The following is a 21,449-nucleotide window of genomic DNA, read 5'->3' on the forward strand; positions in this document are numbered from 1 at the left end:
TGGAGGAAGGTTTACTTTTTACAACATACAAGGTTTTATGGACGTGGAACCAAGAGGGGGAGTGGAGGGAGGTCAACCCAAAATTACCATTTAATTTGGTTGTGACCCCCCCTTTTTTTCTTTTCCTTTCGGGAAAATAAATGAAATGTTGATTAATAAATGAATTAATAATTAATAACGAATACTTTTCTCCCGTAGCCTGAAGAACATCCGCGGCAAGGTGTGGAAGCAGAGGATATCCAGCCCCCTCTTCAACACCAAGCAGTACACACTGGAACTGGAGCGGCTCTACCTCCTGATGTGGGACCACTTCTCCGCTGGCCACAAACCGGACCACATCCTCAAGCCCGGCGAATCGGCCTCGAGATCCGGAGCTGTGCAAGAGACATGAATCCTTCAGGATACATACCTCCTTCCGGAGCAGAGGGAAGCGGGAGTCAAGGATGCGATTTGTGTGGCGACCGGAGGCTCACTCTTGCATGACGGGGAGGCCAGCAATTTCTGACACCCCCCCTGAACCCCACCTTTTCCGGATCTTCTTGCCATGGGAAGGCACAAAGGGATTGGCAGTCGATTCCGATTTCCCGTGAACGAATCTCTTTTTTTTTTCCTTCTCCCTACGCGAATCTGGAGCTTTTGGAGAGAACCTTTTTAGGAATTCCTCTTGCTCCGTCAGTGGCTCTCTTTTTACGGCATTTTAAGTCCGCATCCTTCTTCCAAGGACGGCGGGAGGGAAAATTTGGCGCCAGCAGCAGCGAAGCTTTTACGGGTTTTATAAACCACTCGAACCAACATCTGCTTTCTTAACGTTGGACTTCTCTCTGGGGCTGCCCTTGGTTTTGGTTTTTTCGGCTTCAATTCATGCTGGGTCGACTGCGTCAAAAAAGCAAACGCAATTTAAGACGTAAAGATTTGGTTTTCTCAGCTTCAATTCATGCCGGGTCAACTGGGCCGAAAAAGCAAAAGACCTAAACTTTTGGCTTTTTCAGCTTTAATTCATGCCAGGTTGATTGCGCCAAAAAAGCAAACGCAATTTAAGGCGTAAAGTGGGGGAAAATAGCAACCCGGTGCCAAACTGCGCGTCCTTCCAGGGCAGTGTCAAATTATGTACAGAGGTGCAGGCCTGCGCACTGCCACCAATGCTGAAAATGAAATAAAAGAGCGTTGGTTTTTGCTCAGGTTGGCGCATTCAGATGTGTGCTTCGCGGTTGATGGAACAATTATGTGCCGGGCCACTGGTGTTTTGACTTTGTCAAATGCAGCTCTTCCAGGTAAGTATGGGTTTCCGCCTCCACTTCGACGAGCTTTTTGGAAAGATCACGGTCGAGTGCAAACCTCCATTTTCACATCTGAAGCGTCGCTAGCCGGCTTTTAAACCCACAAAAATGATTGATCGGAGGGCAAAACGTGCATCCGATGGGTTGCATCCAAAGTTATTTTCCAAATCGCTTCCCTGCCTGACACCGAAAAGATTCAGAGCGGCGCATTTTCTGTGCTTTTGGTGGTGCTGCACATGGATCCAGGCCAATAATTGCTGGCCGGCCTAATGCCCCTTTCCTTATATTCCGAATTTGACCCTCAGGTATGTAGCCCTGAGCTGTGCTTAAACCTTTGCAGTTCTTTTCGTTTTGGCTTAATATGGGCTGGATTATATTGATTATCTATATATAGATAATATTGGCAAGAAGCATTTAGTCGTCCAAGCCCTGAGGTTAAATCTTCCATCTTTGCGGTGCCAGTTCCCTTCGTTTGGGCTTAATATGGGCTGGATTATATCAATCTATATATAGATAATATTGGAAGAAGCATTGGTCCCGAGCCCTGAGGTTAAATCTTCAATCTTTGCAGCACCAGTTCTCTTTGTTTGGGCTTATTAGGGCTGGATTATATTGATTATCTATATATAGATAATAAAATAGGCGAGAATCATTTAGTCGCTCCCGAGCCCAGCGCTTTCTTTTTGCGGTGAAGAATTCTGAATTTCGCTGCTGGCGGAGAAGCGGCAGCTGGCTATGCATCTACTTGGGAGTAAACTAGGGAGTCAAGCTTCCACTTTCTGTTCAGAGATTGGGGAGTCGAGCTTCTGCTTTCGGTCTGGAGATTGGGGAGTCGAGCTGAGCTTTCGCTTTCCACCAGAAGATGATTTCCTGGGAAGGTTAACCACTGTGTGTAGTTTTTTAAATGGCGAGGGAAGAATGGGTCTTTCCTCCCATTGTGTTTCTTTCTGCTTACTCACTGTAACGGCTTTTGTTTCCAGATATGTGTTGGAGAAATAAAAATGAAAATCACTGACTTGGAACGTTTCCTCTCTTTTTTTGGCAATAGGTTTCATTGAGTTTGCTTATTAGGATGGTTATTTGATTCATTCTTCAAAATGAGAGGCGGCTTGGCAAAGGAACCAGCCCCAGGACCAGCCCATAATAATTCATCACCATAACAATAACAACAACAACAACAATAATAATACTAGTTACAGATAGGTAGCCATGTGGGGTCTGCCATAGTAAAAAAAAAAAAATTCCTTCCAGTAGCACCTTAAAGACCAGCTAAGTTTGTTATTGGTATGAGCTTTCGTGTGCATGCACGCTTCTTCAGATGCCTGCATCTGAAGGTATAGGCATCTGAAGAAGTGTGCATGCACACGAAAGCTCATACCAATAACAAACTTAGCTGGTCTCTAAGGTGCTACTGGAAGGAATTTTTTAAAAAATTTGTTTCAACAACAATAATATAATAATAATTTATTTATACCCCACCCATCTGGCTGGATTTCCCCAGCCACTCTGGACGGCTTCCAACAAAGATTTAAAATACATTAAAACGTCAGTCATTAGAAACTTCCCTGAACAGGGCTGCCTTAAGATATTACTATTACCAGGGCTTTTTTTCTTCTTTAAGAAAAGGTTAAGGGGTACTCTCATTTTGATTCAAGAAAATCGCCATTTTATAGGTCAAATGGGGGGAAAATAAGTACAGTAAGTGAACAAAAGTACAAAGATTTACAAAATGTTAGGGGTATGCGTACGTACCCCTGTGTCCCCCCAGAAAAACAGCACTGATGATGATAATAATCAGTGCTTTTTTTCCTTAAAAAATGTTTAGGGGTGTAGTGGTTAAGAGCGGTGGACTCGTAATCTGGTGAACCGGGTTCGCTTCCCCGCTCCTCCACATGCAGCTGCTGGGTGACCTTGGGCTAGTCACACTTCTTTGAAGTCTCTCAGCCCCACTCACCTCACAGAGTATTGTTGTGGGTGAGGAAGGGAAAGGAGAATGTTAGCCGCTGTTAGACTCCTTCGGGTAGTGATAAAGCGGGATATCAAATCCAAACCATTCTCTCATTTTATACAGTGGTGCCTCGCAAGACAAAAATAATCCGTTCAGCGAGTCTCTTCATCTAGCGGTTTTTTCGTCTTGCAAAGCAACCCTATTAGCGCTATTAGCGGTTTAGTGGCTATTAAAGGCTTAGCGGCTAAAAGGCTATTAGCGGCTTAGCGGCTTAGAAAAAGGGGGGGAGCGAAAAAAATCACAAGAAAGTCATTAGTTTGCACCAGGCGTTCTATTGGGAAGACCCAGTTCTCTGAGTGCATGTTCTGGAAGTTGGGCAATAGGGGCAGTACAGGATTCCTTTTGGTGTACCGACCTCCCCGCTGCACCAAGGATTCCCTGTCCGAGCTGCTTCAGGTCGTGGCGGATGTTCTCCTGGAGACACCTAGTTTGGTTGTCCTAGGGGATTTTAATATCCATGCCGACACGACCTTACAAGGGGCCGCTCGGGACTTCGTGGAAAGCATGGCCTCCATGGGGCTGTCCCTGAATAAGTTTGGCCCAACCCATAGCCGCGGACATGCCTTGGACCTGGTGTTTACCTCCATGGATGTTGGTGTTCTGACACTAAGTAAAAGTGAAACAAAAGAAGTGCCATGGTCAGATCACTTCCTGGTGCAACTTGACTTCTCTGCAGGGAGGTGGGACCGATTCGGATGGTCCGCCCCCGCCACTTAATGGATCCAAATGGTTTCCAGAGAGTGGTAGGGGATGCTTTATCCCATGTTGATGGCCTTTCAGCTGATTCCCTGGTGGCCCGCTGGAATGTGGAGTTAACTAGGGCTATTGACTGTTTAATAATAATAATAATAATAATAAATTTTATTTATATCCCGCCCTCCCCAGCCGAAGCCGGGCTCAGGGCGGCTAACAACAATCAAAATAGTTCAACATTCTAAAACATTCATTATAAAATTAATTAAATCAAATTAAAATCAAATTAATGGCAACCATCAAGCAAAATATTGTGCAGATTGCCAGAGGAGGGGGTCAGGCTGCGCCCTGACAAAAGGCCTGGTGGAACAGCTCTGTCTTGCAGGCCCTGCGGAAGGATGTCAGGTCCTGCAGGGCCCTAGTCTCTTGTGACAGAGCGTTCCACCAGATTGGAGCCGCGGCCGAGAAGGCCCTGGCTCTAGTTGAGGCCAGCCTAACCTCTCTGAGGCCTGGGTTCTTTAGGGTGTTTTTATTTGCAGACCGTAAATTTCTCTGGGGGACATACCAGGAGAGGCGGTCCCGTAGGTACGAGGGTCCTAGGCCGTATAGGGCTTTAAAGGTTAAAACCAGCACCTTAAACCTGATCCTGTACTCCACCGGATCCTGTACTGCACCGGATGGATATGATCTCGCAGCGAAGACCCCGTAAGGAGTCTCGCCGCGGCATTCTGCACCCGCTGGAGTTTCTGGGTCAGTCTCAAGGGCAGCCCCACGTAGAGCGAGTTACAATAATCCAGTCTGGAGGTGACCGTCGCATGGATCACAGTGGCTAGGTCAGGGCGAGAGAGATAAGGAGCCAACTGCTTAGCTTGGCGGAGATGAAAAAATGCCGCCTTTGTTATAGCTGTAATCTGCGCCTCCATAGAGAGGGAGGTATCGAAGATTACACCCAAACTCTTCACGGACGATGCTGGCACTAATTGCACCCCCGCAAGAGACGGGAGTTGCCCCCTCAGTCCCATATCGCTCCGTCCCAGCCAGAGGACCTCGAAGGGTTTAACTTCAACCGGCTCCCACGTAACCATCCAGCCACAGCTTCCAGACGTTTGGCTCCGAAGCGCCCTCTCCGATTGCATGGAGCCCGGACAGCCCCGTGGTTTTCCACGGATCTGAGGGCAATGAAACAATCGTTGAGACGGCTAGAGCGCCGGTGGCGGATGACCCATTCTGAAGCTGACCGAACACAGGTTAGAGCTCAATGTCGAGCCTACCAAGTGGCGGTAGCGACGGCGAAGAAGACTTCCTTCGCCGCCTCTATTGCATCTGCAGAAAACAGCAGCAGGAGACTTTTTCAGGTGGTCCGCAATTTAGCGGAACCACCTGCTACATCGGGGCCCAGTACGGGTCACATGATCTCCTGCAATGACTTTGCAAAGTTTTTTGCAGATAAAGTCGCTCAGATTCGGGAAGAGGTAGACGCCACCGTGGGAGCAGGGCCAGGGCGAGAGAGTGCTAGAGTCCTGTCTAGTCAAATTGCGTGGGATCAATTCCAATCTGTTACCTCCGAGGATGTGGACAGGCTGCTTGGACGAGTGAAACCAACCACCTGTCTCCTTGATCCTTGCCCATCCTGGCTTATAAAAGCTAGCCGGGAAGGGCTGGGCATTGGGCTTCGTGGGGTGGTGAATGCTTCCCTCCGTGAGGGAGCCTTCCCAGACCTGCTGAAAGAGGCGGTTATTAAACCGCTTCTTAAAAAACCATCTTTAGATGCGGCCACGATGGCCAACTATCGCCCAGTCTCAAATCTTCCATTGCCTTGGTCGCACTGGTTGATGATCTCCGGCGGGCTAGGGACAAAGGTGAGAGCTGTTTCCTAGTTCTGCTGGATCTCTCAGCGGCATTTGATACCATCGACCATAACATCCTTCTAGAGGGGCTGGGAGCTGGGGGTACTGTCATACAGTGGTTCCGCTCCTTCCTCCTAGGCCGTGTTCAGAAAGTGGTGGTGGGGGATGAGTGTTCAGACCCCTGGGCTCTCACTTGTGGGGTGCCTTAGGGTTCTGTCCTCTCCCCCATGCTTTTCAACATCTACATGCAGCCGCTGGGAGAGATCATCAGGGGGTTTGGGCTGGGTGTTCATCAGTATGCGGATGATACCCAGCTCTACCTCTCTTTCAAATCGGAACTAGTGAAGACGGTGACGGTTCTGTGTGAGTGTCTGGAGGCGGTTGGAGGTTGCATGGCGGCAAACAGATTGAGATTGAATCCTGACAAGACAGAAGTACTTTTTCTGGGGGACAGGAAGCGGTCAGGTGTGGAGGATTCCCTGGTCCTGAATGGGGTAACTGTGCCTCTGAAGGACCAGGTGCGCAGCCTGGGAGTCATTTTGGACTCACAGCTGTCCATGGAGGCACAGGTTAAATCCGTGTCCAGGGCAGCTGTGTACCAGCTCCATCTGGTACGTAGGCTGAGACCCTATCTGCCGGCGGACTGCCTCGCCAGAGTGGTGCATGCTCTAGAATCATAGAATCATAGAATCATAGAATCATAGAGTTGGAAGAGACCACAAGGGCCATCGAGTCCAACCCCCTGCCAAGCAGGAAACACCATCAGAGCACTCCTGACATATGGTTGTCAAGCCTCTGCTTAAAGACCTCCAAAGTAGGAGACTCCACCACACTCCTTGGCAGCAAATTCCACTGTCGAACAGCTCTTACTGTCAGGAAGTTCTTCCTAATGTTTAGGTGGAATCTTCTTTCTTGTAGTTTGGATCCATTGCTCCGTGTCCGCTTCTCTGGAGCAGCAGAAAACAACCTTTCTCCCTCCTCTATGTGACATCCTTTTATATATTTGAACATGGCTATCATATCACCCCTTAACCTCCTCTTCTCCAGGCTAAACATGCCCAGCTCCCTTAGCCGTTCCTCATAAGGCATCGTTTCCAGGCCTTTGACCATTTTGGTTGCCCTCCTCTGGACACGTTCCAGTTTGTCAGTGTCCTTCTTGAACTGTGGTGCCCAGAACTGGACACAGTACTCCAGGTGTGGTCTGACCAGAGCAGAATACAGTGGCACTATTACTTCCCTTGATCTAGATGCTATACTCCTATTGATGCAGCCCAGAATTGCATTGGCTTTTTTAGCTGCCGCGTCACACTGTTGGCTCATGTCAAGTTTGTGGTCAACCAAGACTCCTAGATCCTTTTCACATGTACTGCTCTCAAGCCAGGTGTCACCCATCTTGTATTTGTGCCTCTCATTTTTTTTGCCCAAGTGCAATACTTTACATTTCTCCCTGTTAAAATTCATCTTGTTTGTTTTTGCCCAGTTCTCTAATCTGTCAAGGTCGTTTTGAAGTGTGATCCTGTCCTCTGGGGTGTTAGCCACCCCTCCCAGTTTGGTGTCATCTGCAAATTTGATCAGGATGCCCTTGAGTCCATCATCCAAGTCGTTGATAAAGATGTTGAATAAGACCGGGCCCAAGACAGAACCCTGTGGCACCCCACTAGTCACTCTTCTCCAGGATGAAGAGGAACCATTGATGAGCACCCTTTGGCTTCGGCTCTGGTTATCTCCTGCTTGGACTACTGCAATGCGCTCTACGTGGGGCTACCTTTGAAGGTGACCCGGAAACTACAACTAATCCAGAATGCAGCAGCCAGACTGGTGACTGGGAGCGGCCGCCGAGACCATATAACACCGGTCTTGAAAGACCTACATTGGCTCCCAGTACGTTTCCAAGCACAATTCAAAGTGTCGGTGCTGACCTTGAAAGCCCTAAACGACCTCGGTCCAGTATACCTGAAGGAGCGTCTCCACCCCCATCGTTCTACCCGGACACTGAGGTCCAGCACCGAGGGCCTTTTGGCGGTTCCCTCACTGCGAGAAGCCAAGTTACAGGGAACCAGGCAGAGGGCCTTCTCGGTAGTGGCGCCCTCCCTGTGGAACGCCCTCCCACCAGATGTCAAGTCAGCTAATAATAAAAATAATAAAGTCATACCTCGGGATAAATACGCTTCAGGTTGAGCACTTTCGAGTCGAGAAGTAACGGAGCGCTCAAAATGACGTCACACATGTGCGGAAGCAGCGAAACGCGGCACACACAGACGCGCTGTCGCGTCTTATGTTCCGTCCCGTTCGCATCCCGAGGTACCACTGTAATAATAGAGTCCCATGGATTGCAAGAAGATCCAGCCTCTCCATTCTGAAGGAAATCAGCCCTGAGTGCTCACTCATCAAACTTCAATCTGGCCCTGGGTGTAGCGCGCCAAGGGGTAAACTACAGTTCCCAGGAGCCCCAAAGGGGAAGCTGTGAGCTTTGCATGTGAGGATGACGCGACGTGTACACTCACGGGTCCTCCTCCTTCAGGGGGCAAAGAAGTGACGTGCGACTCGCCTCGTAACGGGACGCGGCCTTTTTTCGGTTTTCAATTTCACGGGTCTGAGGTGAATTTTGGCAGGAAAATGGGATTCGAACCCGCCGCTCCGGGGGGGGACGGGGCGAGCGAGCACGGCGCTGAGGGGGAATGCGCGTTCCCGCTCGCTCCATCCCTTGAGGGGCCGCTCGAAGGCCGTAAGGGGGAGCACATGCACGGCGCTCAATCCCTGCCTCCCTTAAGGCGCTGCCAGGGGCGGAGTCAGTCGCGCATGCCGCCTGCCTGACGCACGGGGGACGCTGAAGGCGGCCTCCCTCTTTCCCTCCCCCGCGCATGCGCCTCCAGTCAGTCCGCAGCAGTCGGCGTGGTACATTTTGGCGGGAAAGGGGGCCTCGTGCCGCTCCAAGGGGCGGGGCTCGAGTGTGCGCCGCTCCCTCCCTCCCTTGAGGCGCCACCAGGGGCGGAGTCAGGCACGCGAGGGAGCGTGCGTGCGCAATCCGTTTGACGGACGGAGAATGCTCAAGAGTGCATATGCCGCGCCTCCAGTCAGTCCGACGAAGTTGGCTCGTTACGCTTGGCGGCCCAAGTGGGAGTCTGGGAGGAACGGAGCGTGCGCCTGCGAGTGGGGCTTCCGCCCTCCCACCCCGACACCGCCGCCGCCTCGGGTCCGAAGATGGCGGAGGGCAACCGCGCCGCCGCGGGCCCCAAATTCCTTGCCGCTGCCTCCGAGGGGGCTTCGAGAGAAGATGGGCGAGAGGGGGCAGGGAGAGGAGAGGGGCAAGTAGAGGGAGGGGGCAGAGAGAGGGAGAGGAAGGGGTAGGGCCGGCTGCTCCTCCCCTTCTCACCCCCCTCGCAATGGCACTCCACAACCCCCCCAACAGTGACACCCCTCCTCCAACTCCTCACCCCCTCGCAAGGGCACCTCGTGACACACACCCCACTTCAGGGGTCTCCTTTGACGGCGCCCCCCCCCATGTTGACATTGGCATTTCGCTTAAGTCCTTTCCTGCCTGCCCATGCCAGCCTGGCCCTTAGTGTCATGTGGGGCGGAGTTCCTGTTCTCCCCTCATTTTTTCTCATAATGGGCACGCAAGGTTAATAAAAATCAATGTTTTTATGAAAAAAAAACAAAAGAAATGAGATTTTTGAAAAATTTAAATTGAATTTTTTGGATTGAAATTGGATTTTTTAAATTTAAATCAATTTTTTTGGATTGAAATTGGATTTTTTTATATTTAAATTGGATTTTTAAAATGAAATGCTTTGGGATGGAAAATCTTTTTCAGTTGCATTACAGCCATCAGGAAATAAGGATTTGTTTTCAGTTTTCCATGTGTGATAGAACTCAGTCTAAGGTGGGTTTTTGTTGTTGTTTTTTTAATCGTTTTGTAGCCTTATTAGACTTTACCAATTGGTAGGGTGAGCATTGCTCCCAGAACAGGGAGGAAGGAGTCAAATGACACCAAGGTTTGGTTCAGAGAAAGAGTTTATTCTGCTCTCCGGATAGCAGAAGGCACTGCGTGAATCGGTTCACAGCAAGCACAAAAGCAAGAGAAATTGTATACAGTATACCGTATTTTTTGCCCTATAGGACGCAATTTTTCCCCTCCAAAAATGAAGGGGAAATGTGTGTGCGTCCTATGGGGCGAATGCAGGCTTTCACTGAAGCCTGGAGAGCCACAGCGCCAGCCCCACAAGGTCGGGGGACAGAGGGAGGCGGAACGCCGCCATCCCGCTGTCTCCCGAAGTGGTTTGGAGGCTGACGGGGAGACCCCGCCGCCAGCCCCGCAAGCTCCGGGGACAGTGGGGAGGCGCAGCGCGTCTTCCCGCTGTCCCCGGACCTGGTCTGAAGGCGGGCAGCTAGGAGAAGAGCGCTTCTCCCCGCTGCCTGCCCCGCAAGCTCCGGGGACAGCTGGGACGCGCAGCGCATCTTCCCGCTGTCCTCGGACCTGATCTGAAGGTGGGCGGCGGGGAGAAGAGCGCTTCTCCCCACTGCCTGCCCCGCAAGCTCCAGGGACAGCTGGAAGGCGCAGTGCGTCTTCCCGCTGTCCCCAGACCTGATCTGAAGGCGGGCGGCGGGGAGAAGAGCGCTTCTCCCCGCTGCCTGCCCCGCAAGCTCCGGGGACGGCTGGGAGGTGCAGCTGTCCCCGGACCTGGTCTGAAGGCAGGCTGCGGGGAGAAGAGCGCTTCTCCCCGCTGCCGGCCCCACAAGCGCCTGGGTGGAAAATAATTTTTTTTCCCTTTTATTTCCCCCCCCCCAAAAAAAAAACAACTTGGTGCGTCCTATGGGCCGGTGCGTCCTATGGGGCGAAAAATACGGTATATATCCTCCAGGCACCCTCTCCCCCTTTCCCCAGGAATCCAGACACGTAAGCTTATACACGCAAGTTGACATCACAGACGTTTCTGTTCCTGTACTCTTAACCATAAAAGGGTTTCCTGTTCCTGTACTCTTGACCATAAAAGGGTGTTCCTGTTCCTGTATTCCTTATCTTGGGGCAAGAAGGTCACCAACTCTAAGAGTACTCCTGGCGCCGTTCCTGGGGGGCTGACAAGGTCTGTGCGTCAGTTTGGTCAGGGGGTAAGATAAGACCCAGATGTGTCATCCCTGCTCCACTTAGGAACTGACAAGGCCATTCATTAGGCGTCACGGACTGATAAAGGATAGAGCTTTGTTTATACAGCTGTGTTCTTGTTATGCATTTGCTCAAGTGCTCAAGTTAATGGTTTTTAGCTAATGCACCCTTGGAGAAGAAAAAATGAGGATTTTGGGGCCCGTTTCAGACTGCCTGCACAGTCAGATTTTAGATTTTGGAAACCCATTCCTTCATTCCCTCTTCTTTTGGACAGCCTTCCGGCTCGTCCCAAGGCACTGGCCGGTATTCTCGTGTCAGTGCTATAATCTGGGGCCGAATCATTCGCGACATTATATGCATCATATTTTGTAAACATTGCAATAAGCAGGGTATACAGGAGCAGAGAAGAAGCAAAATCAGCAAGAGGTCCAGTAGCATCAGTAGAAGTCCTCTAAACCACCCAAGGTTCGGAAGCCACTCAGTCACTCAGCTATTTCGAATAGCTTCACCATGGTCAGAAATGTTAAAGCCACAGGCTCCTCCCGTCAAATTTAACGTGGCACAAAATCCGGCAGAACCCAAAATCGGGGCCGTAACTGAGGACTCATTCCAAGGCACAGGGAGGAGGGGTATTCCTCCCAAAGCATCTGTAGGTCCCAGAGTGCAGACTGTGCAATTGGTTCGGTTTGCAGAATAGGCTACCATTTCTGCCATTTGCAACCATTTATTGTACGTGTTGCGGGCACCCCGCTCTCTCATTAACTGCTGGGTTACCTTAAGCGGTGTGGGTGCGCTGATGGCCAGAAATAAGAAGAATACCATCCTGGCCAAAACCATGGTCACCCGCAGTCCTGTCTGTGGCATTTAGGCAGAGGGACCTAACTATTACCTATTACCTGGGTTACCTCCCACAAAACTATATACAAAGCTATATATTCAAAGGGAAAGAAAAGAAAAGGATAGAAAAGGTCCTCTTCTAGTCCACGCTGGATTCTTCTGCCGTGCGTAGAGGTGCCAGCTTCCAGGGGTGGCACCAGCAGGGCGGTTGTCTGGTGGGCGCCAAGAAATGGTGAGTCGAAGGGGTTGGTGTAGATCAGTCGTAACAGTCCAATCTGATGCTGCCTTCTTTGCACTACTGCTTGCATGCAGGGAGGCAAGCCTTGTTCCGTAGTGGTTAATTTTTCAGACAAATAGGCTATGGGTTGGTCATCATCAGGGTCTGTGGCCTTCTGGACTACTTCCACTACCTTAGCCATATTGATGGGTTTTTTAGCCGCTTTCCTCATGCCTTCTAACACGATTCTATGATATGTTTCTAATGTTGCTCTCCCATTAGTGGTATTCTAGTCCCAGTTAGGGGTTTGTCTAGGATAAGCTATTGCAATTGCAGCATCAATATTGCCTGCTGCTCTCAGATGCTCTCTAGCCCCGGCATGTACCTTCTGGACCTCCTCAGTGGTGAGTATTGTATCCATAAGTTGGCTTACATTGTCATAAGTAGGCATGAAAGTTTTAAACACACCTTCAAATAGTCTAATTATTTTATTTTAGCTGGATCCTCTTCAAAAGAAGGATTCTGGTTTTCCCAATTGCAAACATCCGTGCTTTTAAATGGCACATGTTGCATAGTAAAAGTGTGTGGAGGCCGGTTGCCCTGGGCGTTGTTCGGCTCCAAGGGGGTCATACACCTGGCGGAGTGGGGCCACCAGATTGGGGCCAGGCAGGGGTATGGGGCCTTTGGGTTTTTTATATGTCTCTTTAAGTTTAGCGACTATGCGCCATTTGGCTGCCATGTCCCATGCAGCTTATAATGCCTTCTGTTTCTTCGGCCAATTCCTATCCCTGTACTCTGCTGCCCTCAGGACCAAAGGCGTCCACTTTATCGCTATATGGTCTTACATACTGAAATACCCTTTTGTACTGCCTTTTTGTGCACTTCATCTCCTTCTCTAAGTCCTTTCTAAATTCTTCAATCCCAACATCATTTTCCTCCTCGCTTTCCTCCTCCTCATCCTCTCTCTCTCTCTCTCTTTTTGACACTGACACAAAGATGAAGTACGTTAACACGGTAACACAGGTGATAATCTGGCATCTAAAATCATTCCCACAAACAGAAAGCTTAAAAACACATTAAAAAACCATGTACCAGATGCTGGCTTTTCTCAAGGTTAAATGTGATTATAGCATATACACACACAAATTGCAGGCAGAGATTAAATCACAAAAGAATGAGATCCTCTTGGAAGGTAGCATACTACTGTGATTATCCTACCTTTTCCTCTAAGATATGTGTCAGGGAACTGACATCAGAGGCACGGGAGAAGGAGAGGGTCTCTGATTCTGCAGGAGAAGGTCCCAGCGCTAGGGGGAGACTGGGCTGGGAAGAAGGGGAAGGGAATAAGTGTAACACCAGGGATCCAGGAGAGCAACGGGACCAGGAGGTGCAGGGGCTCCAGGACTCTTCGCTGGAAGTTAGTGAGGAGAGCCCAGGCACCCCGCTACCCACGCCCACCCTGCGCAGGAGACTCCCGCGCATTGGGAGGCGGAGACGCTTGGGCGTCAAACAGCTCTTATGTTGGCAGCGCTTTAAGAAATGCCCACAGACAGATTCTACGAGTGACTAAGGGCAGCCACGCTGAGATGGGCTGTGCAGTCCGAAGGGTTTAACCAGGCAATCTAATGCCCAAACGGGGCAGGATTACGCACGAGTAACTCCCAACCACTACAGCAATCTGTCTGTCACTGAAAGTTGCTCGTGCGCAACAAGCAGAAGGGGGATCATGAGTAAGACCGGAGAAGTTGGAGCCACGAAAGGGGCGGCTGGAGGCCAATCGCTGGAGGAGAGAAACCGCGACTTGGAGGAGCACATAGCCATCCTGACGGCGAGGCTGGACGAACGACGGTCTCTGGATACTCAGGGGAAGCCCACCCCCATAGTGAGGAAGGTACCGGGACTGGTGCATAAGTTTGGGGGAAAGCCTCAAGAGTATGGGGCGTTTAGAACAGAAATAGAATATGCCTTGAAGCTGCAGCAAAACGATTTTGAAAATGACGCAGCGAGAGTTGCTTATATTGTGGGGCACTTGCAGGATGGGGCTAGAGAGTGGATTCGGCCGCTTATGGCGACGCAGAATGACGCCATGGAGGATCTACAGAAATTCTTCCAGGCAATGGACGCTATGTTCAGTAGCGATGTGCAACAGAGTGTGACCAAACGGGAACTGCTGAGCTGTAAGCAGGGAGAAGGGTCAGTTAGAGACTATTGGTCACGTTTTGCAATGATCGTTCACCGTCTGGGGTGGCAGCTGGACTCGGAACCCATACAAATGCTATTTGAGGAGGGGTTGTCACCAACGGTCAAAGATGAGCTTTCGCGCGCACCCCGCCCACAGTCTATGGATCAGCTAACCAAAGCAGTCCTTGCGATTGGCGTAAGACAGGAAGCGCGGGCTCAAGAGAGGCGGGAAGGGAGAGAGCAGCGTTGTCATGACTACCGCATTCCTAGAATACCGAGGCAGCCTTCCCCGCCGGCGGAGCCAATGGAAATAGGCGGTGCGCGCGCCCAGGAGGTTTCAAACTCCAGCGAGAGTCGCAAAAAGGAGGGAAAGGATGTAAAGACGACCAAGAAATGTTTCCTTTGCCAACGGCCAGGACATTTTGCCAGAGTCTGCCCACAAAGAAAGGCCTGGCAAGGAATGGTGGGGGCCGTGGGGGGCGAGGAGGAGGAACCACAGACCCCGGAGCAGGGAAACGGAAACGCTTGGCTGCCAATCAGCGGGCACAGCAGCCGAGCCAACAACCAATGAATGTGCCCAAACCAGATTCTCCAAGAGCCGCAATTGCCATTGAGGTGGTGCTTGAACTCCCAAATGGGCACCCAGTGAAGGTTCAGGGTATGCTGGACTCAGGAAGCTCATGCAACTTTTTTAGCAGGGACTTTGCCTTAGAGCACCAGCTTCACCTGCTACCTTTGGATGCACCTCTGCAAGTCACTACCATTGATGGGAGGGAACTGATTGGGGGGGAAGTTACCCACCAGACCCCACCAATGAGAATGAGAGTGTCTAGGCACTCAGAGACAATCGCCTTCCACGTTGCCTCATTAGCGGGTCTCCCAATAATATTAGGGATGAGCTGGCTAGCGCAACATGATCCGGTGGTGGCGTGGCATCAGAGGACCGTCAGCTTTGGGTCTGACTACTGCCTGCAGCACTGCCTAGGCGGGGAATCGCCGAGGATGAGCGTAGCCAGAGTGGCAAGCACTGCGGTGGAGGGTAAAGGGAAGGTGCCACCACAATATGCTGATCTGAAGGAGGTTTTTAGTGAAAAGGAGGCAGATAGACTGCCCCCCCCCCACAGGCCGTTCGATTGCCAGATCAATTTGCTCCCTGGGGCGCAGCTGCATGTGGGTAAGCTGTATGCCATGTCAGACAGGGAGATGAAGGAGTTACGGGACTTTATCGACAAGAAGCTAAAGAGAGGGTTTATAAGAGAGTCAAAGGCAGTGGGGGGTAGTCCAGTATTTTTTGTGGGCAAAAAGGACACTGATAAGCCGAGGCTTGTAGTGGACTTCAGGGCAGTAAATTTGGTGTCAGAACCTGTGACTTTCCCTATGCCCAGAATTGACGACATTCTGACGAGAGTGAGGAAGGGAAAGATTTTCACCAAGCTAGACCTTAGGGGGGTTTACAACTTAATCCGGATGAGAGAGGGAGATGAATGGAAGACCACCATGTTCACACCCCTGGGGGTCTTTGAATATCTCGTTATGCCTTTCGGATTACAGTCAGGCTCCGCCTGTTTTCAAGTGTTCATGCACCACGTGTTGGGGTCTCTGCTTTACAAGAACTGTGTAGCATTCCTGGACGACGTCTTGATATATTCAGAAAATGAGGAGCAACATGTGAGAGATGTCAGGGAAGTGCTACAACGATTGCAGAAACACCAGTTGTGGGTCAAGCTAGAGAAATGTCAGTTTCATGCCCGAGAGGTGGAGTTCCTGGGGTACAAGTTATCTGACAAAGGCTTAGCGATGGACCCAAGCAAGGTGCAAGCAGTATTGGAGTGGAAAACCCCAAAGACACGAAAGGATGTGCAGAGGTTCCTAGGTTTCGGCAATTTCTACAGGAAGTTCATCAAGAACTTTGCACACTTGACAGCCCCCATCACGGACTGTCTCAGTAGTAAAAGAAAGTTTGTGTGGACGGAGGAAGCCCAGCGATCCTTTGAAAGATTGAAGAAGGCGTTCGCGTCGGAAGAACAATTACTACATGTGGATTTGGAGAAACCGCTGCGGTTGGAGACGGACGCATCAGACAGAGCCATAGGGGCGGTTCTGTTGCAGCCAGGACTGAACAAGCAAGAATGGAAACCGTGCGCCTTTTTCTCGAGGAAGCTGAGCAAGTCGGAACAAAACTACACCGTGTACGACTGAGAACTGCTAGCAATTTACGCCGCCTTTCGTCGGTGGCGCCATTTGCTGATAGGGGCGCAGCACAAGATCCAGGTTTGTACAGATCACAAGAACTTGGAATATTGGCGGACAGCACGGGTGCTCAACCAGAGACAGATTCGCTGGGTGCAGGAGTTTTCCAAGTTTTCCTTCGAAATCCAGTATGTGCCAGGAGAGCAAAACGTGAGAGCAGACGCTCTCTCACGGAAACCAGAGTACTTCGAAGGGAAGGGGCCGCCGGAGTCCCGACACGTCATACCTGAGGACCGTGTGGGGGAACTCTAGTGGGCACGAGAGAACTGGCAGGACTCACTAGGGACGATGAATTTGCCCGAACAAAAATCAGGGAACTCCAAAATGGGAGGGGAGCACCAGAGGGGTTCGAAGAAAAGGAAGGGGTGTTGTACTACAGGGGGGCAATGTACGTACCGGGGGAGGCTCTAAGAAGAAGGGTACTCAAACAACTACATGACACCCCTACAGCGGGGCACTTTGGGCAACACAAAACCATGATGCTGGTGACCCGACAATTTTGGTGGCCACGGGTGAGGGAAGATGTACGCGAATATGTAAGAGGGTGTGACCGCTGCCAGAGGGCCAAAGGGGAACGCACGGTACCAGCGGGTTTGCTGGAACCCTTACCTACACCAAACAAACCCTGGGAGGTGGTGTCAATTGATTTCATGACGGATTTGCCCAAATCGAGGGGAAAAACAGCAGTGATGGTAGTAGTCGACTTGCTAATCAAAATGTGCCATTTCATCGCCTGTTCGCATGCGGTGACGGCGGAAGAAACGGCACGGTTGTTTGTAGAGCACATTTTCAAGCTGCATGGTGCCCCCTTGAGGGTTCTCTCAGACCGCGGAAAACAATTTACTTCCCGGTTCTGGAGGAAGCTCATGAGCCTACTGCAAGTCGAGGTCAGCTTCTCGACAGCGAGACACCCAGAAACCAATGGGCAAGCGGAAAGGGCAAACAGCATACTCCAGCAATACTTACGCTGCTACGTAAGCGAGAGGCAGAATGATTGGGTAGAGAAACTAGCGTTAGCGAAATTTGCGTACAATAACGCTGAACATGTGTCCACAGGAATGAGTCCATTTTTGGCCAACTATGGGTGTCATCCCAGGGCATTGGTAATGAGGAACAGAGCTGGAGTGTGCCCGCAGCTGAACAGTTTGTGGAAGAAATGGAAGCGTTACATCAACAGCTCAAGATGAACCTAGAGAGGGCCAAGGCCAATTACAAAAGCAAGCAGATAAACACCAAAGGGAAGGGGAAACCATAAGGGTGGGGGATCGAGTGTGGCTGTCCACTCAAGGGTTACCCTTTAAGGGAGGGTGCAAGAAGTTGCAGCCTAGATGACTGGGGCCATTTGAAGTTATACAACAGATAAACCCCGTGGCGTTCAAGCTCAGGTTGCCCGACAACATGAAAATACATCCCGTGTTCCACAGGTCCTTACTTTCACCACACAGAGAGGGGCGGGAATTCGAGGGGCGGGAGGTAGAAGTCATGACACAACCACAGGTAGAAGAAAGGGAACACCAAAGTTTGGCCGCAGAGATAGTTGATTCAAGGTGGCGAGGTCGGCAAGTGGAATACTTGGTGGCGTGGGAAGGAGAGCCCTGGTCGGAAAACACGTGGGTGCCAGCAGAGGCAGTTGGCGACGAGCATATGGTGGAAGTGTTCCACCGACGGTTCCCAGATAAGCCCAAGCCCTTAGAGAGATTCTGGGAGGAACAATTCGGCACCACAGAGGAGGAAGAGAGTTTCGAAGGGTTTTCAGAATCCGAAGAAGAATTGGATTGGGAGGGTCATTCCATGGGTGGGAACTTTAAGCAGGTGGGAAGACGTTTTCGCACCCACAGATGAGGAGGACAGCTCATTCCGGGGTTTCCTTGGCTCGCCGACCAGAGAAGAGGCCACAATAGAGCCCACAGGTCGGAGGGGGAGTGAAGGGGGCCCTGGGAGGGAGGTGGATGTCAGGGAACTGACATCAGAGGCACGGGAGAAGGAGAGGGTCTCTGATTCTGCAGGAGAAGGTCCCAGCGCTAGGGGGAGACTGGGCTGGGAAGAAGGGGAAGGGAATAAGTGTAACACCAGGGATCCAGGAGAGCAACGGGACCAGGAGGTGCAGGGGCTCCAGGACTCTTCGCTGGAAGTTAGTGAGGAGAGCCCAGGCACCCCGCTATCCACGCCCACCCTGCGCAGGAGACTCCCGCGCATTGGGAGGCGGAGACGCTTGGGCGTCAAACAGCTCTTATGTTGGCAGCGCTTTAAGAAATGCCCACAGACAGATTCTACGAGTGACTAAGGGCAGCCACGCTGAGATGGGCTGTGCAGTCCGAAGGGTTTAACCAGGCAATCTAATGCCCAAACGGGGCAGGATTACGCATGAGTAACTCCCAACCACTACAATATGCTTCTGTTTTAAATTCTTTCTGCAGAATATTCACTGCGAAAGGAAGTTTTGTTGGGCTGCACTTGAAAGTTGATTGACTTTTTAAATAAAAAAAACTGTAGGACAGTCAGACAGTTTCCCCTATTGTTCTTTATCTGCAATTAATTTTAATCTTGATATACATATTCATGTACTTAATTGACTTGGGACAGTGGTTCAGTTAAAATTAGGGCACTACAATAGGTTAAGTGCTACCTGCTGTATGACTGAATTTTCTTATAAGAAAACATCTGATAACAGTTTGAAAGGGTGTTCCTATTAAACAGGAGGAATTGAAGCAAGTGAAATTAAGTGGTGCCCACTTAAATGAAACAAAGGATTGACAGACGCAGCAATTTGGAGAAAATGAAGGTGAAGTTTATTGCTGAGCAATAATGGACCCAGTTTGAATCCTTTCCAAAAGACTGGGGCCCCAAAGCATTCAAGTTCTGAGGTTAAATACATGTGCGCATCACAGATCATGAGACAATCACGAACACCAGCGAAAATTAACCAATGAGCGCGCTTTCTGCCATGCTCCTGGCCGTGCACAGAGTTCACTCCCAACTTCTGCTTTCCTGTACAGTAACGTACACTCTGACCTTTTCTCTAGTTTGATGGAACAGGGAAACAAGACTTCAGGGAGGGGATCTCTTGGCGCTAACTCCCCTATGCATCTGCTCATGTAGGGAGTTTTTGTGGTTTGGCCCTTCCTGTTTCGTGGACCATTTTAGTCTGGATCTGAGGGGGAGTTTTGTACCAGCGCCTTCTGATTTATGGCTTCCCCTTTTCTCTAGGTTGTAAAATGTACTGGGGGAAAGGTCGGTGTCTGGACTTGCGGTTTCAAGCAGTTTTGCAGTTAAGCTAGGCAAAGCTTTCCTTGATTCAAATGGATTATAAAAATCACTGTAAGCCCTGATTATGTGTGAGCATATGTGAATATATTGATTACTGATAACTGCTTATATGAATCAGGGTAGCCCTCCTTTTCTTGCTTTAGAATAAGCAACTAATGCTGACTTTCAGATAAGTGACATCAGAACTCAAAGAAACAGCAAAGAAAGAGCACACACTGTATTCAGAATGTTTAAGAACCCACAGTAGACATTGACTTGATGACCATGCTGAGTAAGTATAAACTCATTTCTGCATCTGAATGGCACACAGGAGACAGAATGCAACTCAACTTTTAGCATATCTATTTAATTTAAGCATATGTAGAGCAGATGGGGGGGGGGGTTGAGAGAGCAGGTACCAAGACACCGTTTAGGGGAAAGGTTCCTGCTTGATCCTTTTCATAATGTGAAACTAAATATCTGACCTGAGCACTAAGTCTGAAGACAGATCCTGGAAAACATGTGACCTTATGTCATGGGCAGTAAATTGGGACATAATCCAACCAAATGCGTGCACTTTGAAGTCCCACAGGAAGCATGATGCCAGCACATACAATAATAAGTTGCACCTGGCACCACAACTGGGTGCAGGTGGATGTCAACTCAGGCCCAATACTTTCTTGGCAGCCCCAAGTCCCGTATCATGTTTCTCTCTGCCCTAAGGGTAGATTGTCTTTGCATGTATATTTTTAAAGCTTTGCTTTCGAAACTGTAGACATTATATATATATATATATATATGCTTTCGTAGATTTTCACGGGTACAGGAATGCAGGTTTTGGTGTCTTCGGGTGTCTTCCCGTGTAAGAGTCGGGGTGTCTGGGCGACGTTTCGACGATATTTATGATATTTATTAAGGTTTCAAAGAAAAAAATTACATAGATAAAAAAAGAAAAAAAGACAGAAATAAGAATAAAAGAAAAATACAAAATACAAAAAAAGATAAAAAACACTTTAAAAAATACATCAATCTTTCCACCTTACATTCATTTCCTTGCTTCCCTGACCTCCTCACACCTCCCTTTTTTGTATTCCAATTCAGTTAGTTAATTCAGCAATTTCTTTCCCTCTTTGTTTTTATCTTAATCCTTTAACTTAGTATATTATAACTTTGGATTCTCACCAGTTAATAATCCATTTTTACATACACCTTTATAACATTGCTGCTTAAACCACTTAACTTCATTCTGACATCATTCTAACATTCATTAATTTTGCAATATTTCTGTAAATAATCTTTAAATTTCTTCCAATCTTCTTCCACTGACTCTTCTCCCTGGTCTCGGATTCTGCCAGTGATTTCCACCAATTCCATGTAGTCCATCACCTTCATCTGCCATTCTTCCAGAGTGGGTAAGTCTTGTGTCTTCCAATACTTTGCAATAAGTATTCTTGCTGCTGTTGTGGCATACATAAAGAAAGTTCTGTCCTTCTTTGGCACCATTTGGCCGACCATGCCCAGGAGAAAGGCCTCTGGTTTCTTCAGAAAGGTATATTTAAATACCCTTTTCATTTCATTATAAATCATCTCCCAGAAAGCCCTAATCCTTGGGCACGTCCACCAAAGGTGAAATAATGTACCTTCAGTCTCTTTACATTTCCAACATTTATTATCGGACAAATGATAGATTTTTGCAAGCTTGACTGGGGTCATGTACCACCTGTATACGAAACTGTAGACATTATAAACACACAAATATTGGGTAAGATTTACCCACTAGTTCTCTTAT

General features: G+C 49.5%; 1 protein-coding gene and 1 long non-coding RNA gene across 3 annotated transcripts in view; one reads left to right on the forward strand and one right to left on the reverse strand.

Moving 5' to 3' along the window:
- LOC309523294 (UDP-N-acetylglucosamine--peptide N-acetylglucosaminyltransferase 110 kDa subunit-like) overlaps positions 1–2,292 on the forward strand; it is a 116,594-nt gene extending 114,302 nt beyond the window's left edge. For both annotated transcript variants that reach the window (XM_082207071.1, XM_082207070.1), the window contains exon 22: positions 199–2,292. In XM_082207071.1, coding sequence (XP_082063197.1) covers positions 199–391 — 193 coding nt within the window. In that variant the 3' untranslated portion in view covers positions 392–2,292. The remainder of the gene's footprint in view (positions 1–198) is intronic.
- Positions 1–21,449, reverse strand: part of LOC309523338 — an 892,159-nt gene that overhangs the window by 382,660 nt on the left and 488,050 nt on the right. The gene's annotated exons all lie outside the window — the stretch shown is intronic.

Source organism: Podarcis vaucheri (assembly GCF_965113315.1).
Source record: "Podarcis vaucheri genome assembly, chromosome: W".
NCBI lineage: Eukaryota > Metazoa > Chordata > Lepidosauria > Squamata > Lacertidae > Podarcis > Podarcis vaucheri.